Here is a 22,414-nt window from a genome sequence, read left to right as displayed (position 1 = left end):
CATCAGCCGGAGAGACTGGGGTGTACAAAACCAAAAAAGGAAGGGGGGAATGGGGAGTCCTTGCAGGACTTCAGGGAAACAGATTGGGGGTCTCTTCTCCTGTGCCCCCTAAATGCTATCAGTGGGTAATATGCTTGGGGGCTGGAGCAATTTGCCCTGTGCTCCGCTCGCGGTGCGGGCGGGGGAGCTGGAGAGTGGGGTGCTGCAATATCGGCGGCTATTACGGGCACTACCGAGGGTGATCACTGATCGTTGACCCAGCGGCGCGGGGTGGAACTCGGAGCCCGGGCGAGCGGAGACCTGCAGTTCCCTTTATCCAGCACTCCCCAAACGGCAAACAGTTCGAGAGCTCTGTAAGCCGGCGCGGCCTGCAGAACGCCCCTTGGAGACTAAACTGGTTTATTGTGGCAAAAGTTGTTTTTTGGGGGGCGCTTAGGAATGGAGTCTATTTCGTCTGATCCTCCGAAAGGGAAGAGCGACTCTAGCGCAAACCCGCTTCTGTTAACCGTGTTTGCAGCGAAGTCGGTTCCTCTGACTTCTCAGCCCTTTCCAGAGTAAACATGCTTCAAAGGCTGAGAGAGCCCCAATTCGGATCGTTTTAAGGGGGCCAAACAGGGCTACAGCTCCTTGCCGCACGTCCTTCGTTAGGGGCAAGGCGCAAGAAGTTCCCCTCCGGCTTGGTTTCTGCGGTCGTGCAAGTGCAGGCATGCCCTACAATGCGCGCGCACACCCACTTCGAAGGGGATGGCTTGGCTGCAACCTTTTCTGGAGCAGAACTCGTATCCCCAGGGCACACTCTGGCAACTGTATATTTAAACTTGGGAGGGAATATATATCCCTCTTCTCTAGAACCCTTTCAAGATAACTGGATGTGGGCTGCTCTTTTTTGATAACTTTACACTTAATGCCTCCGTCACTTCTTCTTTCAGTGTAGTTCTTAAGAATCATTGTTGAGCGGCAGTGTGGTGTAGTGGTTGGAGAGCAGGGCTGCATAACTTTGGCCTTCCAGCTCCCCTCATCCCCAGCTGCACTGGCCAGTATTCATGGCTGTTGGGAGCTGTGGTGCAGCTCTGGGTTAGAGCGGTGAACTAGGGGCAGGGAGACCTGGGTTCAAATCCCTGCTGTGTGTGCTCTTATTCCCTGACAGGGTGACTGAGGGCAATCCTCTTCTCTTGGCCTGACCTACCTTACGGGGGTTTTGTGAGGGTAAGTGGCCTGGGCAGCGGAGGGGGACACTATTCCCTCTAAGGCAGGGGTGTAACTACTATTAGGCAAGGGGAGGCGGCTGCCTGGGGCCCCCCAAACCTCGAGGGGACCCCCAGAGGCAAATCACATGATTATAGATTGTGAAGTGTGTGTGTGTGTGTATCGGTGAGGGGCCCATTTTAAAACTTTGTCTCTGGGCCCACTCCAGCCTTGTTACGCCCCTGCTCTAAGGCGTGCGCTCACAAGTTTTCTGATGTTCATTTTAGATCCCGCTCGGGTGGACTCAGAAAGACCCCACTCTGAATGCACATGCTTGCACACTGCTTTGATACTGCCACCCAGAACAAAACTCATTCCACACACAGAGCAACAAACTTAGAGGGACCGCTGGAGGGGGAGACTATATACAGACTGTCCTTAGAGCAGGGCGACCGCCTGGGCTCACTCTTGCTGCTGCCAGTAAGACTAACTGGATGGACCCTTTGGACTGGCACACTTGCCCAAGACTTGACACCCTGCCAGGGCTCCCTAAGGACACCTCGGGTGAGATATGCTGCCCTGATCTTGCTGAAGGAAGGATGGGGTATGAAATGCAGTAGTAAGACTTTGAGGGTGCCCCCCCCCTTTCTTTTCAGTACATGTCTCGGGTCAATAGAGATCTCTGATAGTTGTCCACATGAGGATACAGAACCACAGCAGGGGAGAGCATCTGAGGAGGATACAAGTTCAGTCCTCAGGATCTTCAGGTGGGGCTAGGAAAACCTCCGGCCTAAAGCCCCAGAAAGTTGCTGCCGATCCGTGTAGGCAATCCTGTGCTAGATGTACCAGTGGTACACTCAGCAGGCAGCTTCCTGTGTTCCTAATGGCTAGCGGTAGATCCAAATACAACCATCCCTTGCCAACCACAGTTTGCCGTATATGCGAATATACCTAAGATAGACACCAACAGCAGCCAGACGGATACTGTGCTAGGGATGGATATGGCCAGTTGTTCTCCTCCTGCTAAATAAAAGTGTGATATAAATATAGAAATGAATATTTCATGTGCAATAACTAAATACTGTAGTGATAATAACAAATTGGACACACCAACAGTACAATAAAAGCAGCAATGAAACACATCCATTTTATCCAACAACTGGCCACCTAGTCAGAATAATCAGATCAGATTGCAAAATGTCTCTTGAAATTCTTCTTTAAAATCCTCAGTATTATTAGGCTGAAGTCCTGTGTACAGTTACCTGGGAGTGAGCCCCATTGACCTCTGTGGGATTTATTGCTGAGTAGGCATGCTCCTGTACAAATTGTGCTGTTAAGAGTTGAGCTGTCCTGATGGAGCTCCATTCCCAGAGATGTTCATAAGAGTGGTGCCACCACAGAAAAGACTCTATCTAGCGTTCCAGCGAATTGAGTTTCAGGCAGAGGGAGGTGTCTTCTGCTGATCTTGGCACAGAGGGAGGGTAGTGTAGAAGCAGGGTATCTGCTTCTACATTTCAAAGGTATCTGGGCCCATGTCAAAGATGTGGGGTAGGGAATTTTCCAGAAAAATTTCCCATGCTCTTATTTTTCTATGGAAAAGGTTTCATTTCTGACATTTCTACTTGGAAAACCTTTGAGGTGCAGTAAGGGGGAATTAATATGATGAGGTGTGTGTGTGTGTAACTGTATAGGTAGGTAAAAAATGCTAAATCAGATCGCATTCAGTAGGCAGTGATTGTCATTTTTCAAATAGGGGCTGGTTTGGCAAAAAAACAAAAGCCCTTCAATGTGCCAGCCATTTCCCACTGTGCTGATCTCTGCAGACCACTGTGCTTTTCTCAGTGCTGGAAGGGCCCTTTAAGAGAAAAGGAGACTACACTTCACAGCACTCAGAGTAGGGGCTCAAGAGGGCTCAGTTTCCCTTAAAGGATCCCCACTAATTCACAGAACAATTAAAATCCTAAGACCCATTAAAATTTCAACACTGCACACTTATTGGAGAACAGCAGTAAAATCAGCCAATAAGAACAAAACAAACAAAACCTTTCCTGAAAATGTCACTGTCTGAAGTTCTGAATAAATCAATCAATCAGCATTTTTAGGAAAAGCTGGAAGAGAGGGGGCAGTCAAGGTCTCCTTGGGGAGGGAATTTCACAACAAGGGGCAGCCACTGAAAAGGCCGCACAATTCTTGGCTATGGGCATACCACCCATGATGTTGGCAGTTGTAGTCTACCAAAGTCTGGGGACACAAGTTTGAGAAATGCTTAGCTAGACAGAATCAACTGTCCTGTATGTTACAGAGCACCCAATTAGTCTAGGGCTGTGCTTCAACAACTCTAGGGTTTGTTTTTCCCCCCATCTCTCCTCTAAAAACCCTGACATGGATATAGTGGCAGTTCTCCCGTCACAAGGCATTCCTCATCGTGGAGAAGAGGGATCTTAAAATGTAGCTTAGAAATTAGGGCAAGGGGAAAGTGAGACTTTGTATGAATACATCCTAGGCATGTGGGGTCACGGGGCTCCTCTCCTAGGCACTGCACATTAAGGTCAGTGCTGGAAACCGTTTCACATTCCTTGGCTGTGCATAGCTGCACATATCCTGCTGTGATCTCCAGGCTGAGTTGCTGATGACCTTTTAGGATCCTCTAAGGAAATGTTGACCGACTCTTTCCACATATGTTGAGTTGCTTTTCAAGAGAGGGCAACAGGATGCTAAAGAAAAACAGATACCTTGCAGCTTTAGGAGGTGGTGGGAGGGAGTGTTGTGAAGAGAAGAAGCTTCTTCTGGCTTTGCTGCTCCTCTGAGACCAAATAGATCATGAGCCGAGCCCACAAATTTTGACCATTGATAACATCTCCAGGGAGGAATGCTCACAGTGATATTTGGCACAGTCTCCCCTCCCATCTCCCCAAGATTGGAAATAGGTGACAGAATTCTTTCCCTTGCAACTTTGTGTGTGGTCACTCCTCCTTTTATCCCTTGCTCCCTTATCTGCTCTGGTAATCCAGCCAGTAACTTTGCAACTCAAAAGCTGGTGTGCTTGGGGATTGTGTAGCCTGTTACAGATTTATTGTATCTTTGCAAATAGCCTAATAGACATATGTGAGTTATTAACTTGTCTGCCCACAACCACCTGTGTTAAGTCATTGATGGCACATCAGGGGCCCAAATGGAGTGAGATGAGTGGCAAGATCTTCTTGGCTCGGTTGCCTAGAGGTGATCTTTTCATGCAGCTGGAAAACTGTTTACAGACCTGAAATAGCAGGCACCTGCCTTGCAGGTTAAGAGCGCATAGACTTTCTATGCGCACAGTGTGGTGTCATGCTGCAGTGGAACACGGGGAAGTTTCCTCCCAAGGTGCACTTGAAAGAGCTTGTTGAGGTTCCAGTGGGGAGTGGCTATGCAGGAGCACAAAATTACCGTTTGCAAGGTGAAGGTGAGGCCATTTGGCATTCTGAAATTGCTTTCTGATAAAGGGGACTTGATGGGCAGCAAAATGGCCTAACTTGTCCCATGCAGAAACTGGTTCTCTGGCAGGGGCAGCCCTTTCATGAGGCAGTTACTTCAGGTGGCAATATTTCTGCCCACCACCTACTGCTGCCATCGGAAGAGCTCTTTTTGACCAACCTGATCCTTGCAAACTTGTTGGGAAGGAGAGCTGGTCTTGTAGTAGTGAGCATGTATTGTCCCCTTTGCTAAGCAGGGCCTGCCCTGCCTGGCTTGTATTTGGATGGATGACTTACAAGTGGGTGCTGTCTGCTGTGAGATACTTCCTTTAGGGCAGTGGTTCTTAATGTGGAGCCCACCAGATGTTGCTAAACTACAGCTCTCAGCATCCCCAGCCATAATAGATTGTAGTTCAACATCTGGCGGACCCCATGTTAAGAACCACTGCTTTAGGAGATGGGGCCTTGGTTCACTGGTAGAGCATCTGGTTCATTCCTTGGCATCTCCAAGATAGGGCTGAGAGAGACTCCTGCCTGAAACCTTGGCGAGCTGCCACTAGTCAATGTAGACATTACTGAGCTAGATGGACCAATGGTCTGACTCGTTATGTTCCTGTGTTCACTATGCCATGCAAAGCACTGATTGGCTGGACATCTGTGATATCATGAAAGCACTGTCTTGCTGGAGCAGTATTTCATCTTGAAAAGCAAATGATTGGATTTAAGAAGAAGAATCTGCTTCCATATGATGGTTGAGAATACTATGTACTACATATACAACTATCGACAGTTTGATGAAATAAACCATGGTTCTGTGTGATGGTTTTGGAGTAGTTTACAATTGAAAACAATATTGCAACTAAATACAATGAACACAAAGCAGCAGCAATAGTAAAGCCAAAACACAGGGTCCAGCCACCCAAAGCATCCTGAAAGAAAAACAGGACTTGTCTGCAGAATTTCAGAAGCGTCGAAGCCAAGTGGACAGACTAGGGGAGGGCATGTCATAGCCCTGAAGTGCCAATCTTTGCTGCTCCACAAGATCAATCTGGCCTCTGAATATGATAGATCTTGGTTGGGCTGCCACAGGTGATTATAGGGAGAAGCTTGCATGGGATTTGGTGCTTCATGAGATCCCCAGCCTGTTGGTTTTTAAGAATGCCCAGGGGTAAAGAAATGTTGGCTGTTCACCAGCCAGACCAAATTTTTTTGCTTGTTGAGCTATATGGATACATGACTCATCAGCATTTTTTTTCACTCCTCAAGCATCATTTTTCACTCATAACGGACAAGTAGACTAGTGGATTTCCTCAACCCTGAGAATACCTATATACTGAACTGCTTTTCAACAAAACTGTTCTTAGTGTGACTTCATAGTAAAAGGTATTAGAAAATAGGTCCTTGTCCCAAAGCGGCTTACAATCTTCATAACTGCAATTTATTTATGACATTTTAATCTTTGCTCTTTGTCCAAGGAGTCCATAGTGGTGTACATGATTGTTTATACTCACAACAACCCTGTGTGGTAGGTTAGGCTGAGAGAGAAGTGACTGACCCAGAGTCACCCAGTGAGTCTCATGGCTGGATAGAGATTTGAACGTGGGTCTCCCCAGTCCTGATGGCAATGGTAAACCCCTCCTGTAGTCTACCAAAGTCAACCACATGGCTTGGTCACCAGGAGTCAACACCAACTTGACAGCACACTTTTGCTCCCCCATCCTAGTCCAACACTCTAACCACTATACCACACAGGCTGAACCCCACCTCCATAGGAGACATCAGCATTTGCCCACATAGGAGGGGGCAAAAGGGTTCAGGTTGAATATAGACAGTTGCTCTCCTTGTGCAAAATATAGAAGAGCTGCCACCTGAAAAGGTGCCTCTTGCCCAGTTAGTAGGAATTTAGGTGGTGGTTTTTTAACACCATCTTGGAGCCAGAAGTGTACTGGTGAGGGGTAGCCAATGTAACCTCTTTCTGCAAAGGTGTATTCATTGCACTGACTTAATTAAGATTGAGAGAGACTCATGTTGAGGGGCTGCTGACATCTTGTAGCCATTTAGCTGCCAACCCCTGTAAAGCACATTACAGTAGTCCAGTCTAGGGTTCACTGAGGCATGCAGATTCAACTTGGCATTATGGTCTGAAGCAACATGATGAAGCTACTTGATGCAGCTGAGCCATTTGGGGTTTGATCAGTGTCATCCTGGATGAGAGACTGTCTTGGGGCTCTTCCATATATGCAGTCCTGAGTATCATGATGGAAGAAAGGTAGAAGGATATTGATGTCTTGTAATTAAATTGTTAATAGTAAACTTCCAGCAGAGGGCGTTACTCTGAACATGGAAGTTCTCTATATCTGTCATGCCTCATAATAGCCAGAATGTACAATATTAGTAGAGAGCCAACATAATTCATCCAGCATCTTTTTTGGAATGGTTAACTAGCCAGGATGGTATGTTCTTTTAAAAACCAAACCAAATGGGGTATTTCAAAGCTGGATACCTAATTTCTCAAAAGTGAAAAAATCTCCCAAGTAACCATGCAGTGGGGTGAAGGTTCACATTAAATTGCATGTTCAAGTGTTTATTGACTTGGACTTAATTTTCTATTGTTGATAGCTGCCAAATTGTGACCAAAGGAGGGGTAGTTTATCTGCCCAAGTTTCAGTCCTGATTGGAGAGGCCCCAGTTTCTCTATTGACTACAGAAAAACCCAGCCCAGGGGGTTCTCAAACTTGGGTCCCCAGATGTTAGATTACAACTCCCATTATTCCCAGCCATACTGGCTGTTGGCTATTGTGGCTGGGGATGTTGAGAGTTGTAGTCCCACAACATCTGGGGGACCCAAGGTTGAGAACCCGCTGCACTATACATGTCGCTTGACCCTAAGGCAGGACTGCTCAACTTTGGCCCTCCTGCAGATGTTGGCCCACAATTCCCATAATCCCTGGCTATTAGGGATGTGCACGAACTGGTCCGAAGGCCATGCAAGAGGCTTTCGAACTGGTTCGTGCTGGTGCCAGTTCAAAGTTCAACACCAGTGGCAGGTGTGTGTGTGTGTGTGTGTGTCTCTTTAAGGGCATGTGTGTGTGTGTGTTGCACTTACCCTTCCCACCGCTTTCCCCCCGCCGGTGCTCTGTTTTTATAAAAAGGTTTTTGGGGCGGCAGCATTCCCATTGTTGCCCGGAAATAAGACTACAATTCAAAATATACCTACTGGGGGAAGTCTCCACTGAGCACAGTTGAATTTGCTTCCTGTGCATAGTAGTAGTATGTTCATTGTGGTCACAGACCAGATTAACAAACAATAACAATTAATAGCATTAATAAGAAAATTCAAGAATTTTAAAAGTTTACAAAATCACAAATTGTTCAAATTACTAATACAGTCTTTATGGAGCTTCGACACCACAAAACAACTTTGCCACATTATCGGAAATTACAGGTTTAGAATTGGCCAGCATAATTTCCAAATAAAATTGGTCTGTGTGACCTTCCCATGCATAGAATTGGCCAGCTGTTTGACTGAAACCACACTACTTCTCATCCAGAGCAATGGCCAAGAATTCTTCATATACATTTTCAGCAAGTGATGCTACCACACAGGGAGATGCCCAGGCTCTCTCTTTGAATGTCATCAAAGTGGCACTTATTGCTATGCCTAAAAGGATTGTGGGGGAAGTAAGTAAGGGGAGAAATGAGGCATCTTCAACCTGTATACTCTGGGTCACCTCAAGAGTCTGATTTGGAAAAGGATTTCAGCTAAGAAGTAGCAGCTTAAACTTCTGAAACCCAACAAGAAGTGCTGTTGTTACCCATCTTCCCAAATTTCGCTCCCTGCATCCATCAACCCACCCAAAGTTCACATCAAAACTGAACTATGTTGGAACTGAGTTCCAACATAGAAACTGCTTGATAAAGCGCCCTGTGTTTATGGTGGTAATATTTATGATGGGGGTGGGGGGAAACCCTCACTACGAATCAGGACTCATTAAATTAATTAACCACCACAACATTCTCCTCTAGCTACAATACAGATGCTCAAGTCGAGGATGAGTGTCTCTGTTCATCTCACCCCACAGGGCAGGTACACTGCTGTCAGGCAAGCAGACATCTACGTTTGCAGATTTCATCCTGGGAAGTGGCTCGGTCCTCCCCTGAAAGAGCCGGTATCAGATCCCCAAGTTACCAAACAAGCCCCGGATCGGTGAGGGTGACGCTGCACCTCTGGCGACTCATCATGCTTAGTCAGGAATTGGCAAGAGCATAGTTGATAAGCAAGTCAGGAAAGGTTAAGCAAATTACAAGCCTCACTACAAAACAAGGTTATTATCGTAACAGACTGGGAAGGCCAGGAGACTTCGGAACCTGTTGGGAGTCTCTACAAGTGACAAGTCGAGATGAGTCAGTTCAAAGGTCTACCAAGACCTTTAAGCACTTGCAGCCTGGAACATAGGAAGCTGCCATATACTGAGTCAGACCATTGGTCTATCTAGCTCAGGATTGTCTTCACAGACTGGCAACCGCTTCTCCAAGGTTGCAGGCAGGAATCTCTCTCAGCCCTATCTTGGAGAAGCCAGGGAGGGAACTTGAAACCTTCTGCTCTCCCAGAGCAGCTCCATCCCTCAGGGGAATATCTTGCAGTGCTCACACATCAAGTTTCCCATTCATATGCACCCAGGGCAGTCCTTGCTTAGCTATGGGGACAAGTCATGCTTGCTACCACAAGACTAGTTCTCCTCTCCTTTCCATATAAAAAAATAACCCAGGAAGTGGCTGATAATGGATTCTGATACAGCATATTTAAAATCTCCAGTAGTTCATCAGCACAGCAATAAATTGTTGATGAGCAGCAGTTAATATGGATCCATGCCAGATGGCATACCGGTTCAAAAATGCACACAGAAAACAATAATCTGTATAGTCAAAGTGTGTAAACTGACATTCCACATGCAAACATAAAATAAAGAGATGAAACAGGCTCGTACTTAAGAGATCAGATTTTCAGCAGTAAACCGGCTACTTATTTAATTAACATCACTCTTCCTCAGTTTAGGCGGGCCTTGTCTTTAGCATGTTTAAATGTGTTACCCTCAGTGGTACTTTTTGGGAGGTTTAGAGGAGTTCCATATACATCTCGCCTTTGTCCTTGTGGACTGGGTGTTATTGAATCTATTGAGCATGTTATCCTACATTGTGCACTTTACAAAGATGATCATTTAAATCTTATTGCTCCTCTGCTTGAGAGGTTTCCAGGACATTCAGATTAATTTTATTTAGTCTTTTTATTCGCAAATTTTAATTCTGAGTACGCAATTGTAGTGGCCAAGTTTTGTCACATTTTATGTAAATTGCGATTGGCTATTGTGTAATGTAATGTTTTTGGTCAATGACTGAAATAAATTGATACTGAGATGAAACTGAAAACACACATTCTTAATTGCTGGCCTTGCCAAAAAGGTATTGAACATGCCAAAGGGTGTGTATGAGCAGAGGGAGAGGGGGAAATTCAGCTGTGGGTGGGGAAGAGCAGAGATTTTCTGAGCGGGTTCAGGTGGTGTCACACAAACACCAGAAAGCAAGTGGGTGGGAACTGCTGGTTCCCAGCGCAAGCAGCTAATTCCACTGATTTCCGTGTCATCAGAACCTGCCAACTTCTGGTACCCATGCTGCTCTTTCTTTTCTCTGCTACCCAACTTCAAATATACATTGCAAATTCTGAGTTCTCCGAGGGAAGTGTGGCTTGGAATCCAGAGGATTGTGAGTTTTGATTATGTGGAAATGGGTGGAGCTAGCTGCTTTTTCTGGGAGCACCCTGCTCTCTAGGAACCACCAGTTCCTAACCACTAATTTTCTGGCAGTCCCATGAAACCCATAATGAAAAACCAGGTTCTCTCACAGAAAGGACAACACACAGCGCCCCCCCCTACCCTGTTCCTTCTCATTTGTATGCAAGAGGAGGAAAGCTTCCATTTTTTGTTTTGGGTAAAGTGCAGGTGCTTCTCCCACCCCACCCCTGGAGCAGAAGTCTTATTGGCAGTGAGTGTTGGGAATACGTTAGGAGTATGCTGTGAGATACACATTACAGAGCTGCAGCCATGTCGCTAGGAAGGGATGGCATGTCCACACAAATGGAGAACAAGCGCCGACCTGCAGCAGTCATGGGCTTCGTCGCCACAGCAAGAGGAGGAGAGCGAAAGCTTTATTTTTGGCTTGTATGTTGCCATTGCATGTTATGTGCAATATGGTTTATTCAGACCAATTGGGTGACAATGAGGATTACAAACCACAGTTTGACAAAGTGGTTTGTATGCAACACTGAGCCTAATTATCTCGTTACTTAAAATACTCATGGTGCCTAAGATAGGGCTTGGCAAATTCCAGGCACCAGGGAACAGCCTTGGTGCTTAGGAATTTAATCATGGCGCCTCGATTAGGATATTTGATATTTAATAAAATCTCTATTTACCCCAGTTAGCCCTCCTTTTACAAGTATGTTACTTGTAAAGGGGACAAGCCTGTTTACTCTCCCTCTCCACAGGGTGAATCTGGTAGAGCACCTGTTTTATGTGCAGAAAGTCCCAGGTTCAATCCCTGGCAGCATCACCAGTTAGGGCTGTGAGTGAAAGACTCCTGGCTGAAACCTTGGAGGGCCGTTGCCAGTCAGTGTAGAAAATACCGAGCTCAGTGAAACAAGGGGGTCTCTCAGTAGAAGGCACCTTCCTCTGTTCCACAGTGTCCATCCCTAGGTCTGGTAAGTTTGTCAGAGTTCCTTGTAACAATTCCCAGATGTTGTTGACTAGACTACAACTCCTGTCATCCCGAGCTGCAATGGCCTTTGGTTAGGGATGATTTATTTATTTATTTAACATATTTGTATACCGCCCAAAACGCAAATCTGGATGATGCAAGTTGATCTCTGGAATTCCCTGTTACAGGAACACTGGTGTCCATTGTCTGGCTCCTAAAGTTTGCGGCCAGCTCCTAGAGTAAAAAAATATATATATATATTCTCAAAGCCTGGCCTAAAGTATGTAGCATGGAACACCTGAAGACCAGATCACAGTCTAAATACATGTCACTTGAAATAGGACAAGGAGGCACAGGAGTGTTTAAAACAGTTAGAGGAGGGTTTAAATGATCCATGTGTTTTCCATTTGGATCAAGACACAAAGGGTGTGAGGCATGAGTCCTAGCCGGCTTCTTTCAAGGAGGGAGTGGTTAAACTCCAAATGGAGGAGGAAGAAAATGGTGGAAATGTGAAATAAGAGATGAATTGAGAACAGTTAAAAGGAAATACAGAGGGAATTAGGGCAAGGAAGAGAAGATGAGCACCAGAATTATCTATTTTTAAATTACATTTGTATTCTGCTCTTCCTTCAAGGAGCCCAGAGTGGTGTACATGGTTATGATTATCCTCGCAACAACCCTGTGAGGTAGGCTATTCATGGAAGATGTGTGCCTGGCCCATAATCACCTAATGAGTTTCACGGCTGTAAGGTGATGTTTGCTCTCTAATTGTAGGCACTTTGTGAGAGGAGAGCTGGTCTTGTGGTAGCAAGCATGACTTGTCCCCATAGTTAAGCAGGGTCTGCCCTGGTTGCATATGAATGGGAGACTTGATGTGTGAGCACTGCAAGATATTCCCCTCTGGAGATGAAGAAGAGAAGAGCTCTGGGAAGAGCAGAAGGTTTCAAGTTCCCTCCCTGGCTTCTCCAAGATAGGGCTGAGAGAGATTCCTGCCTGCGACCGTGGAGAAGCCGTTGCCAGTCTGTGAAGACAATACTGGTCTGACTCAGTATATGGCCGTTTCCTATGTTCCTATGTTCCTAAATTGGCTTAGGCCTGGGTTACCTGAGTGAATGCCTTTCCCTGCAAGATCCCCATCCGCTCATTAAGATCACCAGTAGAGGTCTGTTGGCAACCTGGGATCAGGCATTCTCAGTCGGTTGCCCCTAGGTTGTGGAAGGCACTCCCCGTGGGTATAAAAGGCTTACCATCTTTGGAGGCTTTCAAAGAGTCATGAAGACTCATTTTTTCAGCCTAGCTTTTAATAATATTTGTTTGGTTTTTTAAATGATTTTTGTGTTAATATTTTAACTGCTTTTATTTTATGTTTTGTTTTATGGGTGAACCGCCCTGAGCCATTCTGGGATGGGCAGTATATAAAAGAAATGGCGGGGAGGGGATATAATAAATATAAAATAAACAGGCCATTATTGTAACCAGTTTGAGAGTAGATAGTATCCCAAGTTGACTCTTCACCTTCCCCCTTATTCATATTAGATATTTTATCAAATTGCTGGTGGAGGGCTTGGAAAAGCAGCCGGAGTGTGGGATTTTTCTCTAACAGAGAAGGTAGCGTGAATCAGACAACAAGAGGAGGAGAGTGGTGGGTTTCAGTGCCTCCGCTCTGAACATTTTCTCCTCTTTGGAGGGCCATCTGTCTCCTCCGGCATGCCTGCTTAGGAGAGTCATGCACTTGGTGTGTTTCGACATTTCTCTTGGTGGAAACCGGTTGCGTCACAGAGACGTGTGACGTGAGGCATCTGTGGGCAGGCCCAGGCTATTAAGTGGCAGAATGTTTTGGCACAGGAAGCAGAGGAAGCTCCGATGATGGAGAGCTGTTGGGCCTAAGTTGTTTTTGAGAGAGGTGGAAGGCAAAAGGATCTTTGGAAAGAAGAGGCTTTAATTCAAGGTATGTCTGCCTGGAAGGGCTGTATGGAGGGTGGTGAAGAAATGTCGTCTGGCTGCTTTGTGTCTGAAGCAATTGAGAAAAGGTGTGGTGTGGTGGCTAGAGTGTTGGACTAGGACTGAGGAGACCCGAGTTCAAATCTCTCTTCAGGCATGAGATTCAAAGAGTGACTGGGCTAGTAACTTCTCTCTCAGCCTAAACTGCCTTACAGGGTGGTTGTGAGGATAAACATAACCATGTACATCACTCTGGGCTCCTTGGAAGAAGAGTGGGAGATAAATGTTTAAAAAAAAATTGGGTCTCTGGAATTGACCCACATAGGGGCAGAAAAACAGCGACAATCTGCTTTCTTGGACCTGGTCCATTGAGTTTCATAGGAGTTCTCGGGAGTAAGTGATTTGTGGTTTGTGTGAATTAACTGGAAACTTTCAGCAAGCCGAGGTGATCAGTTATATAGCGTGGTGGTGTCCAACCTTTTTATACCTAACTTTAATTGACCCTAACCTGCAATTTGGGTTACCCTTTCAACCGTTGACGGTGTTTCCCTGCCTTTTCATTCTTCTCCCATTTCCCCTTATTTGCAAGATTGCTTAAAAATAAATTTGAACAGAACTGAAAACTGCCAACTGATGGATGCTTTCATACATACCCTGAGTCTTTTCAAACTCTGCAGTGCCCCCTCTCTCTTTAATTCTCTCTTTTGGATGCTGTTGAAATGCAGCATCCGTCTGCAGCAGTTCATGGTATACAATTTGTGTGGCTTGTTTGATCTTTTATGCCATGTAAATTAATTATTAAGTCTGCAAGAACTAAACTTCCATTTAACATAAGGCTACAGGTCTGGTGCGCCTGATATCATCAGTTATGGGAGGGGGACATTTTAGATGTGAAACCAAATGGGTATTTGGCAGAATGTCTTTTTAAAGAGTTGAATGTGTTGTAACCCCTTGTCCAAGGAAAGTAGCTTGGAAGATTTGTGGATTAATCAGTAGGGAGGCGGTGATGTGTAAAGCAGGGCTTGACAAATCCCAGGTGCCAAGGAGCCATGGCACCTAGAAACTTAACTGTGGTGGCTAGACTAGGATATTCAGAGGAGTTATTTGTCCCTGGCAGCTCTGTCATTTGTACCCTCCCCCGCTACAGCATCCGTTACTAAGTCTGGTAATTTTGTCAAGAGTCAGTTGTTTGGCTTCTAAATTTTTGGGCTGGTTCCTAGACCCAAAGAAAATTTGTCAAGGCCTGGTGTAAAGCACCCTGCCGTGCAGCAGAGGATTGGTTTTAATGACCTTCTGGTCCATTGTAACCCTCAAGCATATTGATATTCCAGATTACTAAAGCAACTTGGTTAAACATGCCTTAAGATAGGGGTCCCCAACCGTGGGTCCCCAGAAGATGCTGGATTACAACTCCCACCATCCCTTTGGTCTTTGTGGCTGGGAGTGATGGGAATTGTAGTCCAACAACATCTGGAGATCCAGGTTTGAAAACTTCTACCTTAATGGCTCTAGTGTTTTGCAGCTGGACTGCGCAGGGAGGATGGTAAAAGGGGTGGAATTTTCCCATTTCTGGATGTTTGTTGTTATGGAGGTAAGTTTATTAAATGTATTTTAATAAATATGCTTTCCTGCATATTGTGCTCAAAGCAGTATACAGCAACTGGAAAAACAATGATTAAAAACCATTTAAGAGTACGCAAGGCACCCAGAGCATTCAGAGAAAATAAAATACAACAGTGGCTGTCTCTAATAGACCCAAGTGTGAGAACTCTTGCTTTAGCTGAAATTGCATGGAGCAGAAGGTGGTTATTATATATTCCAGGTTATTACAAATCCCAGACGCCAAGGAGTCATGGTCCCTAGAAATTTAACCGTGGCACCTAGCCATGTCCTTTGTTTAGTTCCTAGATCCAAAGAAAACTTGCCAAGTCTTGTACTGGGCATGTAGCATTTATTATTTCAGATCTCTGAAAATATTGCTGTGTGTATTGTGTTTTTCCAGTTGGCTCATTTGAATCACCCCAGAGCATATAAGATCTTACTGAAACGTGTTGAGTTTTTAGCATACCTCTGCACTTGTTTTTCACTAGTTGGCTCTGACTTGGTTCTTGCTTGAGATGGGGAGAAAACATTCCCATGAATGCTGTTAGCCTGTTGGACCAGAGTTGTGTACCTCCATTAAAATGGGTGTCCTTTTCTACAAAACCTCTCAAAGCAACCTGGAAATCAACCTCTTGTTAACCATTGCACAAAATATCAACTGACAATTATACACAACTGTCTAAAAATACAGTTATTAAAGGAGAGTGGGTCAAGGAAAAGCTGAGACGGCAGGGTTTACTTGTGTTTTTTTTTAAGTCCGTAGCTGCTCACGGGTTTTTATGCCACCCTTTTATACTGCTCAAGGGTTTTTATGCCACCCTTTTATACTGCTCAAGCCATTGCAGAACAGTCTGGGTTAAAATCTAGTTATATTCCTGGCTGTGATTGGCTTGATCTGTTATCTGGTGACACAGGAATATTGTTTTAATGAGTTGTTTGGCAAGCAATGTGAACTGCCTTGTTCTCTCTCGCCCTGTGAGGCCCAGCCTTTCTGTTTGCACCTCTTTCCTGGTCATGGACCTTGTTTTAATCTTGCTTTATCAAAGGCAGAGGGGTGTGTGTCTCTCTCTCTGTCTCTTTCTCACTGGGCCTGGAGAGGAGTCTGCCGAGTCAGCAGTTCTGGCCAGTGTTATTTTCCAGCCGAGTTAGACTTGCTTGATCGGGGCGCGTGCGGTGTGGGAGAGCAGCAAAGGTTAGTCTGTCAGAGTGCCTGCAGTGTGCCTCTGGACATGGGTTTGGCTTGTGTCCTCCTGATAATGTCATCGCCGGAGAGTCAGCAGTTCTGGGGCTGGGGGAAGGAGGAACTTCTCTCTTTAACCCTTGAGCCAGCTTCGAGAGTGGAAATGCTGAGACCTGCAGGGGCGACAGCTAATTAGAGGCGGCAAAGCATGTTATTGGGGAGTGAGGATTTTGCTTTACGTGAAATATATAGCGGTGAGGTAATTAAGGTTAGTGTATGTACATTATTAATGTAACGTGCTTGATAGTTTCAAACTTATTCTGCAAATAGACCCAATTCCTCTTGGAAAATTCCTTCTTTGGGGATTCATCGAGTCCTTTTCCAGGTTAGTTTTCTCTTTCCATCCAAGACCATGTGGCAAAGGAAGACTAGAGTGGGAGTTACTGGCTAGGAAGGAAGCGGAGGGGTTGGCCTGGCTCCTGGGAAGCTGGAGGAATCTCCCATCTACCTGGCTGCTCTGGTTTCTGCTGTTTGTTCCGGTGTAGAGGAGTGTGTGAGGCTTCTTTAAACAGGGACCTTTCAAAATAATGCAGGCTGTAGGACTATAATATGTGATGACTGTATAGCCTGATACTTTTCTCTCAAGTTCCGGTCTGGTGGATGTGGGAGCGAAAGGGGGAGTGGGAAATATTTTTGAATAGTGCCTGTTACTCTCTGGGATCATTCCTGGATATGTAGGGGTCCTTTGGGTACATCTGTGTCCCTTTTGAGAACTTGTTAGCTTTTGTTTTATGGCAGAAGGCTTCAACCTTCTGTTGAACAAGTGTACCCCTTCCACTTGAAAGCATTAGCTCAGGTGCCCTATAGAGATGTGTAGTGTGTGTGTGCATATATACATACACACACACACAACATCAAATACTTTATATACTGCTTTTCAACAAAAATTTCCAAAGCGGTTTACATAGAGAAATAATAAATAATGGATCCCTGTCCCCAAGGAGCTCACAGTCTAAAAATAAACATAAGATAGACACCAGCAGCAGTCACTGGAGGGAAGATGTGCTGGGGATGGATAGGTCCAGGTGCTCTCCCTCTGCTAAATAAAGAGAATCACCACATTAAAAAGGTGCCTCTTTGCCCAGTTCGCAGGGGTGACACACATGTTGCAGTTATGAGACAAACTATGTAAATCGCTGGCTTGCATCCAGATTAAGTTACTCACGAATACTCCCACTGAAATGTATAAAACAAGTAAACTTGTCCCATTAATTTTAATAGCCTTATTCATGAGTGACTTAATCTGGATGTGAACCAGTGACTGGTCCTCTGATCAGAAGGCAGTGGAGCTGCATCTGGATCACTAGATGGGGAGGCATAAGGGCTCTGGGAACCCCTTACAAGCCTTCAGAGTACCTCCAGGGATTTGTGCACCCCTGGTTGGGGAACCACTGGTTTGTGGTGATGGAGACCGTGATAGAGCAGCATGCAGGAAGTCCCAGGTTCAGTCCTTGCCAGCATCTCCAGGTAGGGCTGAGAGAGACTCTTGCCTGGAACCTTGGAGAGCAGCCGCTACTCAGACAAGATTGAGCTAAAAGGACCAATGACCTGTCTCAGCATCAGGCAGGTTTCTTTGTCTGTACAGGTGAAACTCGGAAAATTAGAATATCGTGCAAAAGTCCATTAATTTCAGTAACGCAAATTAAAAGGTGAAACTGATATATGAGACAGACGCATTACATGCAAAGCGAGATAAGTCAAGCCTTAATTTGTTATAATTGTGATGATCATGGTGTACAGCTCATGAAAACCCCAAATCCACAATCCCAGAAAATTAGAATATTACATGGAACCAAGAAGACAAGGATTGTCGAATAGAACAATATCGGACCTCTGAAAAGTATAAGCATGCATATGTATTCAGTACTTGGTTTGGGCCCCTTTTGCAGCAATTACTGCCTCAATGCGGCGTGGCATGGATGCTATCAGCCTGTGGCACTGATGAGGTGTTATGGAAGACCAGGATGCTTCATTAGCGGCCTTCAGCTCTTCTGCATTGTTTGGTCTCATGTCTCTCATCCTTCTCTCGGCAATGCCCCATAGATTCTCTATGCGGTCAGGTCAGGCGAGTTTGCTGGCCAATCAAGCACAGTACACTGTATACTTTTCAGAGGTCCGATATTGTTCTATTCTTCAATCCTTGTCTTCTTGGTTCCATGTAATATTCTAATTTTCTGGGATTGTGAATTTGGGGTTTTCATGAGCTGTACGCCATGATCATCACAATTATAACAAATTAAGGCTTGACTTATCTCGCTTTGCATGTAATGCGTCTGTCTCATATATCAGTTTCACCTTTTAATTTGCATTACTGAAATTAATGGACTTTTGCACGATATTCTAATTTTCTGAGTTTCACCTGTATGTTTGTTGTTGTTTAGATTATTTATATGTTGCTTTTCAAAAAGAAAAAGATTCTGTCCCAAGAGAGCTCACAATGTTAAAAGATTGTGTTTGTGCTCAATCTCTCATTCCACTATGCACCTCAAATGTATGAAGAGTGTAGTAACCAATCTTATAGGGGTGTGTGTGTGTGTGTGTGTGTGTGTGTGAGAGAGAGAGAGAGAGAGAGAGAGAGAGAGAGAGAGAGAGAGAGAGAGAGAGAGAGAAATCATGCCAACAAAAAAGAGAGACTGCTGCTTTCAATAAGGGTGCGCAGAAGGGAAAACAACAAATGCGGCAACAAAAGGGAAGCAAATGGAGGGCGGAGGATTCAGATATGGTGGAGGAAATTGTTTTGGTTGGTCTTTGACTCCGTTTTTTATTTCCAGCTGTTTTTGGACTACAACTCCCATCATCACAGCGTGGCTGGGGTGATGGGAGTTGGAGTTCAACAACAGCTGGCAGGGATTGAACCGGGGGTCTTCTCAGATGCTCTGTCATTGAGCTACAGCCCCAGGCTTGGATTAGGGGTGTGCACGGAACCGCCAAACTGCGGTCCAGCACAGGGGTGGGGGGTTGCTTTAAGAGCGGGGGGAGGGTTTACTTACCCCTCCCGCCGCTTTCCTGCTCTGGCGCCTGTAATTTTAGTAGTAATTGGGGCGGCAGGATACCTCCCTTTAGAATGGCCTCCGGACCGGTCCGGGCACATCCCTAGCTTTGATAGCATGAAGTTTGGAACAAAGTGCTCCTGAAAATCCAAAGATTTTCACAAGAAAGCATCGGCATTTGTTGGTACCTTTGACTATGCCTGAAGCACGGGTTCTCAGCCTTGGGTCCCCAGATGTTATTAGACTACAATTCCCATCATCCCTTGGCCATTGTGGCTGTGGATGATGGGAGTTGTAGTCCTGTTCAACAACATCTGGGGACCCAAACGGAGAACTCCTGGCTTGAAGATCATGTCTGTGGTTCTGATTCCGTGGGAGAAAGTGAGGCTTCTTGTCATTTTCTTTCCCTGTCAACAATTCTTTGGTACCCAATGATTAAAGGAAAAGAGTTTCTGCTACCTGTAATTGTACATCTTAATTCAACAGTAAGTAGCTTGTTTAGTACTGACTGCCACATAAAAAGCTACATAATGAGCCTGAGGGCTGGGCCTAAGTTTACAGATTATTGCTGGATATAATTAACTTTGAGAGGATCCTTCATGGTGAAGAAATGGGAAGCTGTGGTTGCCAGGTGCATGGGTGATACTCATTTTTGGATTACCATGCATGGGGTGGGGGGCGGAATTCCTTTGCAGAGCCAGTATAGCAGAGTGGGTAAGACTATAAAGTCTGTGAGACAAGAATTTCCCAGTTCAAATTTCAGCTCAGCCAGAAATTCTCTGGCTAGGTCCAGACACAGAGGGGGACCCACAGTTGCCCAGCCTGAGATATGGAGGAAACTTGAAGCTGGCACTGCAGGCCATTTTGTATCTTGGTTTGTTGGGAGTAACTGATCTGAGCCACAGGTATATCCCCTGCCAACCTCTCCTGGATGCTCTCCCAGCCTGCTTTGCACGGCCTTTCGACTGGCAAGGCTTCTCTGCGTTGGCTGCCTTGCAGCCATTGGCCTTGCTGGCCAGGGCTGCAGAAATCCACTGTTCTACTAATCGACTAAAGCAATTTTTGGAAGGGTGGTATAGAAATTGAATAGATGATGATGATCATATTGGGGAATTGCACCCCTGACTAGTTCTCTGAGTGAGCAAAAGACCGCTTTGTTTTGTTCTGCCTTCTAATTTGCCTTGTCATGGAGTTCAGCAGTTTGGCTGTGGCAGCTCCTAAGTTCAGCTATCTTTCAGCCTAAGGCTCTTTACCTTGGCACCACAGGTTTTTAGAATCGGAAAGAGAAGCTAGGTTAAAGAGCCTTGGGAAAGTGGCAGTGTAATAGACTCTGCTGATGTAAGCCTAGACTCTTGCTGAAGGAAGGGATTGCTCCCTGCAACTGGACTGGGCTGTTTCATCAGGCAGAGGCATTGTGTCAAGAGTGTGATCTGGTGGGGGAGACCAGCTCCTCCTCTAGATCTTGATCTCTTGTTGGGAAAGGGAGGGAACTTGTCCTTTGCCTCCCCTCCCGCGGCCTTGTAGGAAGGTTCACAGGGCCAGCAAGTCGGTGGTCAATTCCTGCTGGGCTAACCAGTTCTGGGCAGGTGTGTCTGATGCAGTCCCTCTGGGCTTATTGCTACTGAGTGGCTTTCGGGGAGGCTGCGCAGAGGGAAAAGACATCTCATCAGAAGAGCAGTCCTGAGAAATTCCACAGCCTTTGCTGTCGGCTCTCTGTCGCTGTGCCTGCTTCTGAGCTGTTGGGTGATGTGCAGCCTCCATCGGGGTGAAAGGGGGGCAGAGGCAGGCTCCGCTTTGAAGTCCTGAGAGTGGAGGGCTTTGGCGAGATGGGCGTGTTGAACAGCCTTCCTTTTTTCTTTCCAGGACAGAGGAATAAAAATTCCCCGGCAGTTGGGAAGAGGCCCCAGCTCGTTCATCCCAGTAGAAGAGGTAAGTGTGACTTGGGCAGCTTTGCACTCTCACTCTCTCTGACTCTCTCTCCCCCCCCCCATCTTCTACCTGTTGCACGTCCTGGTGGTATGCACATCTGGCATGTGGTGTGTGTGGGACCTGGTGACACACTGTTGTGGGGGACCTGAACGCAAAGTGTTACCACCAGAAAGTTTGGAAGTGACCTGAAAAGAGCCTGACTCTCATTTGGGCGGGGAGGGGGAGCCAGTGAGCACTTCATAGCATGCAGATTATTGTTGTTGCTATTGTTTTAATGATATGATTTGTCCAGTGGCTTAAAAGACTTAACACATGTTGTCACTCCACAAAGTACCATAGTCCATGGCAATTTGTGCTACAGTATATGTGTAAGATGCCACTAGATTTGCTTTTGCAGCACAGATCAACGTGGCGCTGGCTGGCTGGGCTCCATAACTGTTGTGTGGCGGTGTGTACATATGACACTGCCTTATACTGAGTCAAACCATTGCTCCGTCGCACTCAGTGTTGCCAGCACTAACTGGCAGCAGCTCCCCAAGGTTTCAGGCAATAGTCTTTCCTAGTCCTACTGAGATGCCAGGGGGATTGTACCTGTGACTGTCTTTGTGCAAAACAGATGCTCTACCATTGAGCTGTGGCCCCATCCCCTGAGCAAATTAAAAATTTCTGTCTCCATGTCCCATCTGTAAACTGTGGAAGAAAACAGTGGGCATCAGGTTATCCTAGATAATTTTTTGAAGAAGCCATGGGATGTTATTGAAGGGCTGATATGGCAAGCTACAGTGGTGCATGGCAAAACGGCGCAACTGTTGCATCCCTCAGTGTGATGGTTGAAGTTATGCAGGTAGACCAGGGACTCTTTCTAGAGCAGGACTGCACAACTGAGGTCCCCCGGCTATTTTTGAACTACAACTTCCATCATCCCTAGCCACTGTGTCCTATATTGGGGATTATGGGAGTTGTAGTACACCATCTGCAGGCAGGCCAAAATTGTGCATCCCTGTTCTAGAGCATAGATGTTCTCATGTATGTGGTTGAGACCTCAGACGGTTGTCTTAAGCGAGGCTGCCTTGGCTGCTTCTGTGTGCTGTATTTTAATGTTTTACTGACTGTGTGTGTTTAATGCTTATAGACTTTACTGTTTTTAATATATGTGTTGTGAATCACCTTGGGATTTTATTTTTAATAAAGAAATATTGGGATGTGTCCTAACATCAGCTGAGACACAGTGTATGAAGAAGCTCTGAGATTGTGTTGACCAGGGGCTCTGTATGTACATGCAGCAGCTGCATGACCTCAGAGGACCCTCTACAGTCCCAGCAGTGAAG

At 45.8% G+C, this 22,414-nt stretch overlaps 1 protein-coding gene across 3 annotated transcripts in view; it reads left to right on the top strand.

Moving 5' to 3' along the window:
* The window catches only part of SESN2 (sestrin 2), a 59,151-nt gene that overhangs the window by 16,712 nt on the left and 20,025 nt on the right, over nt 1-22,414 (top strand). For all 3 annotated transcript variants that reach the window (XM_053267244.1, XM_053267243.1, XM_053267245.1), the window contains exon 2: nt 21,021-21,086. In XM_053267244.1, the coding sequence (XP_053123219.1) occupies nt 21,021-21,086 (66 nt within the window). The remainder of the gene's footprint in view (nt 1-21,020; nt 21,087-22,414) is intronic.

Source organism: Hemicordylus capensis, chromosome 7 (genome assembly GCF_027244095.1).
Source record: "Hemicordylus capensis ecotype Gifberg chromosome 7, rHemCap1.1.pri, whole genome shotgun sequence".
In the NCBI taxonomy this organism is placed as follows: Eukaryota; Metazoa; Chordata; class Lepidosauria; order Squamata; family Cordylidae; genus Hemicordylus; species Hemicordylus capensis.
Note: the sequence above shows the minus strand (reverse complement) of the source record. Positions and strands in the feature narration are given on the sequence as shown.